The 12,988-nt window shown below is 38.7% G+C and overlaps 1 protein-coding gene across 1 annotated transcript in view; it reads right to left on the bottom strand.

Annotated features, from left to right (window-relative positions):
* The window catches only part of ptprua (protein tyrosine phosphatase receptor type Ua), a 251,377-nt gene that overhangs the window by 125,344 nt on the left and 113,045 nt on the right, over window positions 1-12,988 (bottom strand). The window contains exon 3 of the mRNA XM_042506534.1: window positions 1,407-1,678. Coding sequence (XP_042362468.1) covers window positions 1,407-1,678 — 272 coding nt within the window. The remainder of the gene's footprint in view (window positions 1-1,406; window positions 1,679-12,988) is intronic.

Here is a 12,988-nt window from a genome sequence, read left to right as displayed (position 1 = left end):
TTAAATAAACGCCAATCAAATTAAAGTAAAGAAGCTCATTTATGATCTGTTTTTTGGAGTATCTTTTTGTATGTGTTTGAGCATCTAAATACCATATTCTGTTATCAGAAATCTGGATAAGACCTTATGTTTACAAGAGATCTGAATACGCTGCGTGGAGCTCTCCAAAAGAATTCGGGACACAGTTTCACGTTTACACCCTATCTTGGTTATTGAGAACCGCCAACTATCTGCACAGGTGCAACTTCAGCTAAGTGTTGTAACAGAAACACAAACAATGGCAACAGTGACATTTGACGAGTCTCTATTACAGATTTGCGCAAAACTTCTCTAGCAATAACATTCCAGGGAGCATCGTGATAGATGTTTAAAACTTTAGCAGGTTTATTTCTATTGCTGCCAACACAGTAGCCGTCATTATTTCCAATCAAAGGTGATGTAGGCGTGTTATGTGAGCTATTATGGAAAGGCAAACTCCTTCTATGGGGGAGTGGCCACGTATGAGGGATTTCTGAGATGATAGTCCATGATTTCACAGAGGAATTGTGGATTCAAAACTTTCAGATGATTTGCTCAACTTTTGAAGAGTTATCCAATAACACCTCTTGTTGTACCTGCTGCATCCCGTCAAGTTCGCCATATTGTTTCTACAAAAGCCCAAAATGGACAAACCACTGAGTCTATTTAGGATTGATTCAATTGTTTGTGTCAATACCATAGTTTTGTCATATATGCTTGACTAATGGGAGAAATTTAGGTTCAGCAATCTTACTACTAGATGGCACTAAAATCTACACACTGGACCTTTAAGTTGTCAAGTGGTAGGAAACGTACATACAGCTGGTTGCTTTTGTCAATAACACAGTGTCTGCACTTACAGACTGTAGTAATCAGTAACCAGGTTATTAGTATTCATGTGAAAAGGAATACCCCGATTTATCTGTGCTCATGCAAACACTGTATCCCGAATATGATCATTAGCAGGATAAAGGGGTTATTCATATCAATGTAAACACATTCATTGAGAGTCTGACACTACCAACTCAGATAATCTGCTTCACCAGGACATGGTTTGATTAGATTTGATTGATTGTGGTTTGGCAACAAACAGCCTGATAATTGTCATCACATTTTAGTTCAAATGAAGCTGAATTCTGATTGGTGCAGAAGAGTATGTGAAATCTGCAAAAGAGCACAAACAACAACAGAAATACAAAATACCCCTTAAACTGTTCTAACTCGGGCTGAGTATGGGTGTATGTGTGCATGCAGGACCCCATTGCTCACAGTCAGAAGCAGATTGGGAAAACAAAAGTCCATATACTGCATATTCTTACCACTTTGACTGACTATATGAATGAAAGCACAGCCATCCTTGTGTTGTATGTTGTTTGTGTAACTCTCACCTGGTATTCACTGGGCCAGAAAGTGCTGACGGCGAGCTCCACCTGGTGCCACTGGTGCCCCTGGGAGCCTGAGATATTCCACACAGCGCTGCCTTTGGGGCCCGCATTGACCCGGATGTAGACCTGCAGGTCCCCGGGGCTGTGGCCGTCGCGGCTGTACAGGAAGTAGCTGAACTGGATGCAGTGGGTGTCGTTCTCGCTGAGCGGGAGGAGAAGCAGCTGAGCTCTCTGGCCCCCGAAATGCTGCGAGGAATTAACCATCATGAAGGACCCTGGAGAGGGAAAGACAGGAGATAAGGACACATTAGAGGACTATATGTAGTTTTTATTGCTTACCACTGTTCATTTTATCGTTCATTTATTATTGGCAGCCTCTCAAAGAAAGCTTAGCGAGGTAACTTGAACAGATAAAGAGCAGTTTGAAAGTTTAAAGCTAATAAAACACAACGACCTTGCCAGGAAAAAGACTCTTCTTCTAAACAGCAGCTGCTATACCTGCACACACTTCACCAATAGCAGCCGTTTCAGCATTTTCACCTGCCAGTGAGCGCTGAGTGACCTGGAGTATAAAAAATAACAAGATCCAACTCTTTCACCTGTAACATCTCACAGCCCAGGATAGATATGTCATGTTAGTTTTCACCGGCTAAAGAAAGTCTGCCTCTTTTTTTTTATTTTTAAACACGGAAAAAAGAGCCCGAGAGCCAAAGTTGACAGGCTCAAGGTTGTTACCCAGAATATCTGTGTGATCCTCTCTGGCTATTTGTCTGTATTTGGTCTGTCTTTGCTTCTCGCTGCTTCCTGCTTTCACAGAGCTTCCATCAGTTTTGTAGCGCTGCCTCAGATCTGCTGTGTTCAAAGCCGCAGCGCCGGGTGTCAGATTGGGCTTTCATTTTGGACTGAGGTTCACAGAGTCACTGCTGGCTCTCTCATCCTGGCAGCACAGCAGAGATCCCCTGGCCACGAGCGGAGCACCACAATGGTGGGAAGGGAGGATGAAGAGGGAGCTTTGCCTTTGTCTGTGGCCTTCAGAACAGTGGGAAGCTTGATTTAAAGGGGAAAAAATGGACTGCAAAAATGATTTGTTAGCTTGTTTGTTTGCCAAAGGTAGACACCTATTCAGCACAACAAAAAAATCAAAACACATTTTGTTTCAGTGTGAAATTATCACACTATTTTTCTACATTTTGGAAAATCATCATGAATAAAAATTACACCATTATTAAAACCAAAGATTAAAAATAAATCCCACTTAATGTCAACTTTAATGTTTTAACAGGTAACCATTCGCAACCTGAGGAAAAAGGCTATGACCAATTTGGCAAGAAATGTCTCTAAAATTATGAGAAAGTATTAAACTTAGTTTGTTTTGGAAAAAAACAAAATGGAGGAGGTGGTATTAGAAAATTAACACAAAAAAGGGAATAATTATATAATAATTCTGAAATTTAAATTCATATGACAGAAAATAATACAAATGTTTGTTTATTTTTTGGGTCATTTTCTTGTTTGTGTTACTTTTCTGTTTTTGTTTCTTTTCAAGCAAGCAAACAAAATTGTATTTCTATAGCACATTTCATTTCAAGTGGAAGTGCGAGGTACACGCTGAAGGCCCACAACAAAGCCTTCAACTGTCAAGAAAAAATAAAAACTCATAAATTGAGAATTAAGATGAAGAATAAACCAACAAAAAATTGCCATGTCACACGAGTCAGAACTGATAAAAAAAAATGTTAAAATTAAATTAAAAAATAATATTAAAATTGGACCATTTAAAGAAGATAATGCATATGTTTGAAATTAAATAATTAAAAATAGAGTAAAATATGATAAATCAGTAAAAGTAAAAACACACCTAAGTTGAACCAATAAAAAATAAAATAAAAATGAAATAAATATCTATATATAATGAATAAATATATTCCAATTTTTTGGGCCACTTGTTAGATGCTCATTTCCTTCTCCCCATGTCTTTGATAGAAACAAAGCAAATTTGCTCAGGTTTCAAAGGGTTAAATAGGGATCGGTCTCCACGGCATTGATGCTTTTTGAGATGGTCACTTTGTCAATTAAGTGTTCCTGTCATGACTTGGCCCAGGGAGACGTCAGAACTATCATATCTTTTACAGCCAGTCTGACGTGCAAAGGTTGTAGAGCAGGAGAGAGGCTTTCAGGATCAGGAGCATCAACAAACACGGCATAACAGAAGGTGCCTTAGGCAATGTCAGACTAAAATTCTGACATGCTAGTCATTCTGATAGGGCTTGCTGAGGCGCAGAGATGCTGCAACTGGTTGTTTATAACAGAAAAAAACAACAACTTCTACGCACTCCTAATGTTGCACTGAACACACTCCTGGTTATTTGTTTAGGAGGGATGCAGTTACAGGATTTAACTACATCTGGGGAGCCTGAATGCACTTATCGTGAGTCCCTTAGGAGAGAAGCATCAGCCAAATGTGTTTTACTGTGACGCATGACACACCATGAAATGAAGATGTCATGTGCGCGTTTATTTTTGTCAACTCTTGTGGTTGTGTTTTCCTTCTTTTTAATAGGCCAATATCAGGCTGATATTGCGTAGAAAATGTTGGCATTGTACGTTTCTGCAAACATCAGATAGTACACGTGCAATCATAGTGATAAACTTTTCTGAGCAATGTAGAATATGAGCTGACTTTGTCATCGGGGGTGAAGGGTGATGGTAGATGTTGTGACACCTCGGCGAGACGCCTGCCGAGCTGCAGACCGCTATTCGAAAGCAACAGACTATAAGACCGGTTGTTTTTTGGCGAGTCCTTGCTGCGTTTTTAGCAGCTTTTTATCCTCCAAACTTGAGTATTTTTAGTGGCCAATTGCTGTTCTTCAACCGGGGATAGTGCCATGAAAAGTGTTCTTTTTCAAATTAATATTATTATTATTAATATTATTATTAAATACTAAGACTTTGCTGCATTTTTTGCCATGATTGTGCCAGCAAAACAGTTTTTTAAAAGTTGTTTTCCAAAAACATAACAATGTGGGTTTTTTTTGTCTAAACGTAACCAAATGTTAATCAGTGTAGTTGAAATGTCAAGTTTCATCAAAGCTGCTACATAATATTCAAGCGTAATGTTTGCAGAAGTGTACAAAATCTTTCAAAAAATCTCAACCAAGTACTGACTCTCGGTACAGCAGCTTCCTTGTAATGCCCACTACAAACTAATGCTATGATTTAAAAGAAAGATTCTTTCGTTGTTTGTTCCGCTCTCAACTGTATAAAAAAAAAAAGGTTTTATTCTGATAGCATTGGTTAAAGTTGCAATCAGTTTGCTTTTATGAACATCTTTTAACCACACATGAAAACTGCAAATCGTCCCATTGGACGATTGATCTCTCTGTTTTTGCAGAAGCCAGCATCCAGTATCAGTGCAGGAAACTGTTGTGACTTGTGCTTTCATTCAACAAACCAGACCTGCAATTTAAAACTTTTTGTGTTAAATTATTGTTTAGCCTTTTTCAAACAGAGAGGGCAGCACCCACTATCTGAATAGTTGGGGTCTGCAATTGTTGCAGAAGCTGATTTTTCAAACCCGGCCCGCACTTGTTGCATGTCCATAACAGCTGATTAAAAAAAAAACAACACAGAGACAAATGCGTTAAGGGGGGAGATACTACAGGAGTGTAAGGAGTGAATAGGATACAACTTTTAACTAATAGATATCATCATGAAACCTCCCTAGTTGATTACTTAAATTAAGACAATTATTTTCCATCGCAATATCTGATTAAATGTGTTCTGATTTGCATACACACCAATCAAAAATCGGAACTTTGAATAGTGGTTCGGGTTCTTTTTTTATTAACTTTTTTATTAACTGCCATAGTAGAGTCTAAGGTTTTGGCTAAATTTGGATATCTCTTTCAATCACTCCATAAAGCAGTGAATACTGTCATATAAACAGGCATAAAGATCTAATTTTGCCACGTTTTTAAGAAGAAAAAAAAGCTCTATAAATTAGGATATGTGAACAAATGCCTCTGTAAAAACCTTCTGGCACATTCAGTTTGAGTAAGTGCTACATTCTGGCTCAGCATACGAGAAAGAAAAAACTCAGAATGAGAAAATGGCTTTTAAAGACGGAAAAGTCTTGTCTTTGCGTTTTAATAATCTACGTTCATATGATAACATTATGAGAACAATCCTGGTGTACATGGATCCTCAAAAAATGAAAAATGCTGTATTATGCATGCCAGGCCAGTAGTTGGCGGTGTCATACCATAGAGGAGCACCACACACATGCGCAAAGTGCAGCCGTGGCATCACCTGATCCGCGTACTGCCAGTTTACACAGCAACAGAAGTGGTAGCGTTTTCAAAAGGTTACACACTCGCACCCCGTTTCAAATGTTCCCTCAAAACACTGTTATCATGTGAACAAAAGGCCAAACCACAACAAAAGTTTAATCTTTCATGCAAGAATCGTTGCCGTTAGAAAGAAAATGTTTACCCGAAACAAAGTTTGAAATGTGCTGCCCTGACTGGTCTCCACTTTCTAATTGCCAATTCAGATATTCCATTCAGAACTTCTGCTCGCAGAGTGTTCTTTCACTGTGATTCCATATAAACAAATGTGATTTGATGAAGACAAACACAAGGAGACAAAAGGACGGCCAGTGAGCTGCCTGTGTTTATTACCTTGGACTGGATAAACTGGCCTTGGGGATCACATGGTCTCCTCTCTAACATCTAATCTTCCAATCATCATCATCGAATCTGCTCTTTGATGCTGCCAGGAGGAGAGCGAACACATGCCAGTGCACTTATAACCTCACATCCGTTGCGTTGGCCGCCGCCGCTGCTCGAGATGGCTGCAGCCGACGAACGCAGACAGCGGCATCGTGGGGGTAGTGTAGTTGCCCCAGTACTGTAGTTGAGCGAGAGTGCAATCAGAGCCCTGCCTCCTGCCATTAATCATACTGACACGGTTATTAGGCCATAATGGCAACCGAGGGAATGCTTAAACCAGAGAGATGGCTGTAATACTTGCACACTGACATGCAGGACACATATCAGCACACACACACCCTCATCTCTCGCAAACACACACACACACACACACACACACGCACACACACGCACACACACACACACACACACACACACAGCTGACAGGCCCAAAAGCAGATCCAAGTCCTGCTGACCTTCCCTAGAGTAAGAACTGGCTTCCTCTTTCAACTCCCACATCAACCCTCCTCTATCATCTTACTTTCTTTTTGTCCTCTTTCTCTACCTTACTTTTTCAACTCCACTTCTTTTACTCTTGAACCTCAGCCTCCACTAGCTCCCTTTCATCCCAAATTCTCTAAAATCCATCAGGCATAAATAGCATGTTGATTCATTTCTACAAAAAAAACAAAAACTCGCCATCTGTTTTTCTGTTTTCAAGTAAGAGAAAAATATCAGTAAAGGTCTTTCATTAACAAGTGAAGCGTGGACTCGTCTTCATTCAGGATAAAACGTTCCAGGAAATAATTGCAGCTGTTATTTTAGATTTCTTTTCTTGGCCTGTTGATAAAAAAAACTTCAGACAACCTTTTCGCCGTAAAATTTGCTCTTAAAAATTACATTTTCCTCTGAGTGCAGCTCTTCATTAAGTAGACAGTGACAAATTGCTGTAAAAATATGGCCATATTCCAACAGTAATGTACGCTTTTTTCCAAAATACAATCAAGCACTGCAAATCTTGATGCTGATAACAAACTGCAGACAGCCTCGTTGACCTTAAATGTGCTCGCTAAAAAAGACATTATCTTCTGGGTGCAGCCCTTCATCAAGTACAATGTAACAAATTGCTGTAAAAATATGACCAAATTCTAACTGTTAACATTAACAGTTTTTCCAAAATGCAGTAAAACACTATAAATCTTGATAACAATCTTGATAATGAGCTGATAACAAACTGCTGACAACCTCTTTGCCGTTAAATGGGCTCTGAAATAACATGTTCTCCCAGGTGCAGCTCTTAATTAAGTATGCTGTAACTAACTGGTGTAAAAATATAATGTTTTTATTAATATCTTTAGTTTTTTAATTACTTAATTACTTTACTTACAAGTAAATGGAATGCAATGAATGAGAAAATGTAAGTTTATATAGGTACAAAAGAATAATCTTTTGACTTTTTTCCCCTTTCAAATATTATTACCGACTTTATCACGAGGTGGACTGTTTTTCCTTTTCTTTTTTATTTGTTTTCTTTTTTTTTTGTTTGACTGTTTTAGTATAACTGTTGCCTGTTCAGTTTCTTCAATTTATTTTTGATTTTATCTGTTTCCCACTTTAATGTTAAAAACAAAAAAATGCTGAAAATATGCTGTGCTGCATAATGTACACCAATTTGAATACCAATACATTTTTTTAAAAATTATATAATGTTATGTACAGTTTTCCAAAACACAATAAAAACAATGTAAATCTTGACAGATTTTTGAAGCCAGGATTCCACCATAAATGCACATTCTAAGGTAGAATACTGTAAAAATGTTAAAGGTGATATACTGGTAAAGTAATTTATGGTAATGACATTGTAAAATAATGGATGCTGGTTACTGCAGCAAATTTTATGGAACATTAGCTGTAGTACTTGTGTAAAGTTCAATAATTTGGTATTCAAACGCTGAAAAGTCACCAGCAGTTTGATTAAATGGAGTGCGCTGTGATTGCTCAGTCAGTTTTTTTAAAAGGAAAAGAAAGAAAAAAAAAAACAAGAAAGAGTGCAAAATGAGGGTCAGACACGGACAACCAGCACATAAAAAGCTTTAAAATGCATGTCACAGGGCCTCCATGACCACTGTCCGTCCCCTCCCCTGGCTCCATCTTCCCTGCCCCAAAAGCATGGATGAGATGTCAAACTGCCAGAAACATCCTGTGATAACTAGCAGCTGCTGTCCTTTGAGATCTCGCTGTATTCTTGGACAACGCTGATATTTTTTTTTCCCTCTCTCCTCCACCTGCTCGCAGGCGAAGCCGGGCAGGCTCTGGCTTAGCCCCCCTCCCCCCTCTGCCCTGCCACCGCTGCTGCTTTGATGTGCGAGTTCTCGGAGGGGCTCTGTAGCTAAATTGCTTTTTCTTGAGCTACGAGAGCTGGACCCCCTCATTGTTGGAGGGCAAGTCTCCAGCTGTTCTTATGACAGGATTGCACTGCGAAGAATGAGAGGGAGACAGTGAAGACACATCGCCTCAGCTACAGTAATGCAGGTTTTTCTTATGATGTTCAAATATCTTTAAGCATCCCATTCTTTCTGGTTAACCAAATTTAGACATAGCCTTTACAGTGGCTTTATTATTGTGAGCGCAAATCTTCAAATGGCTCGTCTGAAGCCACAAAATGGTTTTGAGAGTCAGAAACAGGCCTCTAAACTGCTTCATTTATAAGATTTTAATAGTACTATGAAAATGACACTTAACCTCTTGAATGGGATGTAAACTTGCTCAGAATCGATGGCTGTCAATTTTTGTGCAGTGCATGCTGGTTAGATTTCTCTCTGACTTGCTATGATGTCACTCTGACATTAGCAATGACGGCCTCATGTGGCTGCAGGTTTAAGATCCAGGTACTGCAATACCTCTTAGTATGGTGGGAAACATCTGGCTGGCACTCATCTAAGAGCACAGACATGTGACTATATTAAATCGTCAATCATTCCAAACTATATGTTTTCTGTATATTTGTAATTTTTTATTTATTTAAAATGATTAGCTGAAAACATAATACTTTTTCCATTTGCCTAACTGTAATAAATTAATTCTAGGACTGCAACTAACAATAATTTTCTTGATTAATTAATTCATCATTGAATGTTTAGCTGTTGTCCTATGGCACTACTTTTTCTCAACCTTAGAAGTTAAGAATTCATACGCATAAGCGGGACTGTGCCATACACTGTATGCTATAGTTCAGCTGTTCGGGTCAAACTTTTAGCAGTTTATGAAGAAGATAATTTATGGCTAAATCCGTTTTTATGCGTTTATGCGGTACAATACACACAGGACTTTCTCTGTTTATACTGCACACTGTGGGTTAGTTTAGACTGAGGATATCTACGCTGCAACTTGTACCTTTTGTATGTACATTTTATATTCTTTATATTCTATTTTTCATTTTATATTTTCATATTGCTTCCATACTTTTATCTTATATTTTATTCTATTTAAAGTTACTACTACTGCTATCATTATTATTATTATTATTATTATTATTATTATTATTATTATTATTATCATTTTTAAGCACTTTTCCAGGTAATTTCCTCATTTTTAATTTCTTTTTCTTTCTTTAAAAATACAAATAATTTTAGGGTATATTCCTTGTATTTTTTAGTAATTTTTTGTACTAGGGTCATTTCTCCTTTTGTTGCTCATTGCTTCCTTTCCGTGTTTTTGAAATAATTCAAGCCAATTTGCTCAGGTTTCGAGGGGTTAACTTAAAATTGACAAGTGCAGCTTTAATTAAAACTTAGCTAAGGATCCTTGCGTATTCTAATTTAGGTAAGAGTAGGACTTTACTTGAAATTAAAGTATATAAAGCTTTACATATTTTTATATGAAGTTTTAAGTGAAAGGTAAGAGATGAGACATCAGCGGCTGAAGGTTAACACACTCGCACAAATCTGTCAAAACAGGCCCCATGTCTCTTTTCATTTTAGCTTGATGGAGTAAGTCAACATGATTGATGCAGCAATTAGAAACTTGATAAAATTCATGAAGATATTACCGTCTCCGATAACCTTACTCAACACCCTCGAGGACACACGCAAAGGCACATACTGTACGTGCACGCACAGGTTGGTGTAAAATAAAAATACACCCGATGCAGGGAAATTCTCCATAAATCCATGAAAGCTGATAAGGCCCCATCTATTTCTCCCATGACCCTGCCAAGGGCGAGGGAACATGCATTAAGAGATTAGGGGACGGCCTCGGCTCCCTGAATTCATATCAGAATGTGGGGTGGGAACCTGAGTCATAGGTCTGCCCGCTTTTATCACACTTACACTAAGGAGAAAAAAAAAAAAAAACACGGAGAGGAGGCGAGAGTGGAAAGGAGGGGCTGGGAAGTGCGGCAAAGAAAAGAGGGAGAGATAGCGAGGGGCTTTTATCTTTATGTTTGTCTCCGTCATTTTTCGTTAGCTTTCCCCCGCTGCCATCAATAATGCTTTGTATAACTCAGGCGGGCCCCATTCTACACAATGACAACACCATCTTTCCTTGGAAAAGGCCAAGCAAAACCTGATGCATTTTAATAAAATTCTTATCTAACATTTTCTACCTCTCACCGCCGCCTCCACCTGCACTCTCGCTGAATAACGCTTAAAACAGTCTGGTTTCTGGTGATGTCGATCGAGATTGCGTGATGGGTGAGAGTGAGCTAGACTATTTTCCTCAACACCCCCCCCCCCCCCCCCCCCCCCCCCCCCCTCCTCCGGGGCATGTGGAGAAGGTCATCCAAGATTTTCAATTTGGTCTCCGAATTTGGTCTTTCAGATCTTCATTTGCTTTCTGTCTTTTATTTTTTTTTTTTTTCTGATATTGCAACCCGGAGCCATGGTGACCTCAGATGATATTGCACGTACAAGAGAAGTGAAGTACAGCGAGGGCAGATGATTGGGGGGGCACAGATTGGTCTCGCTGTTTGCTCCTCTCTGTATTTCTGGCTGTAGTGTTTGATCCGCTCGGCTGGCAGGAACACTGGGGCTGGCGCGCTTGTTTACCAGAGCCAAAAGGCAATGCAGATTTTGCCATTTACAAAGTGACACAGTGCTTACACTGTGCAAATGGGAAATCTGCAAACCAACAGCAGCTGGTCATGAATGCGACACTGACGGAGCCGAAACATACCGCAAACAATACGAGTCTGACTGCAGCTGACAACTCGAGCTAATGAATTCCCCAGGTGAGACTCAAGAGACCGGCAGACAACCTGGAGACTGTTGACAACAACAGAGTCATTACTGCGTTTTTACACTGACGCTTCCAAGATGCAGCGATTAGCACCACATACTGAGTCAAATGTGCAATTTTCATTGTGTATGCAAATGCTGTAGCACATGTCGTGGTAATACCTGAGCTGCTGTTCTGGTTATGCTGCAGGATCTGAATCTTTCCCTCATCCTAAACCCTTATCCCAGAGGGGTGCTTAAGTCAAGTATCAGCACATGAAAATACTGCATCTACTGGAGTCTGTTCTGTTCAGGGCTGCCAGATTCATGGGTACCAAACATCTTTGTTTATATAATGATTTTCTGCTGCAGAACCTAAAATGACATATGTTTTAATTCAAATGACAAAGCCCCCTAGTGGCCTTTTGGAATAATGATACAAAGCTTGAAGTCAGGTGATTTTGTCACAGAGGGTAAAATAAAATGACGTTAACACACTGTTTGTTTCCCTTTTCCAGCTGACAGTTAACAACAACAGCTTCACATTCCCAAATAATCAATTACAGGAGCTTGGTAGGTGACCAAACACTTCACACCTAACCCTAACCCCTCAGGGATTAGTTTTGAACGTGTCAGTTTAATCATCACTTTCCACTCATTAAATGCAACCCTTTCATAATAACCCTCCCTTTTCACAGGAAATGTTGCTTTTGCTACAAAACAACTTGAGGTTCAGGAATCAAAACTACCAGGTTAAGTGTAGAAATATGTGGTGGTATCATGGTTTGAGTTAAAATTAACTACTAATTACATAACTGTTGGTTACAGTAAGTTCAAAAATATAGGCTTTTTAACATAAAGTGTGTATTTTTTTCCTGAAATTTTAGAATATAATAAAAATATACTACCCCACACTGTATCTAATGATGTTTACACGCTGACTCTAAAACTTCAGTTGGTCATTAAAGTTTTGAGAACACAAAGCATTTAAGTTACCTCCAGTGAAAGTATTGCAAATTTACACAAGTAGAACAATAAAACACACTGAACTTTATGTTAAAAGTCTCTGTGCATACCATTTTATCAGATGACTTATTCAAAAAAGGCATGAAAAAACTGACTGGTGTGCAAAAGCCTTATGTCACAAGAGAACTCTATCACCTGATGTATGCTAGTCAATACATTACATAGTTGAAAAAACTCAAATTTACTTTTGTTTTTACTCTGAACACAAAAATTGGTCTGCTAGGTGAAAGGCCTGTGTGTGTTTGACCAATCAACCTTTGTGAAAGTCTTGTGTGTGTTATGTGTGTGACCCATCAGACATTCTCGCTCTTTCTACAACTTAATGTTAGTTAAAACATAAAGTCATGTTAGTTAAAAACCTGATGTGTCTCATGCAAGCTTCCATATTTGACGTCCTGGGAATAAGAGGAGTTGTCAACAGTTGTTTCTTTTAAAGCATAACCACAATCTAGATGAAGCTACTCTAACAAAGTACTTGTTTTTACAAAACCTAATCAAGTTGGTGTTGTGCCTAGGTATACCATATACCAACATGAACCTCAACTAAAGCATTATCAAATCATAAAATAGATTTCTTTTTTTTTTTTAACAGTAATGTGTCACAGATTTTGAGGGGACAGACAAATAATGTCGCCTG

Source organism: Plectropomus leopardus, chromosome 18 (genome assembly GCF_008729295.1).
Source record: "Plectropomus leopardus isolate mb chromosome 18, YSFRI_Pleo_2.0, whole genome shotgun sequence".
Classification (NCBI taxonomy): domain Eukaryota; kingdom Metazoa; phylum Chordata; class Actinopteri; order Perciformes; family Serranidae; genus Plectropomus; species Plectropomus leopardus.
Note: the sequence above shows the minus strand (reverse complement) of the source record. Positions and strands in the feature narration are given on the sequence as shown.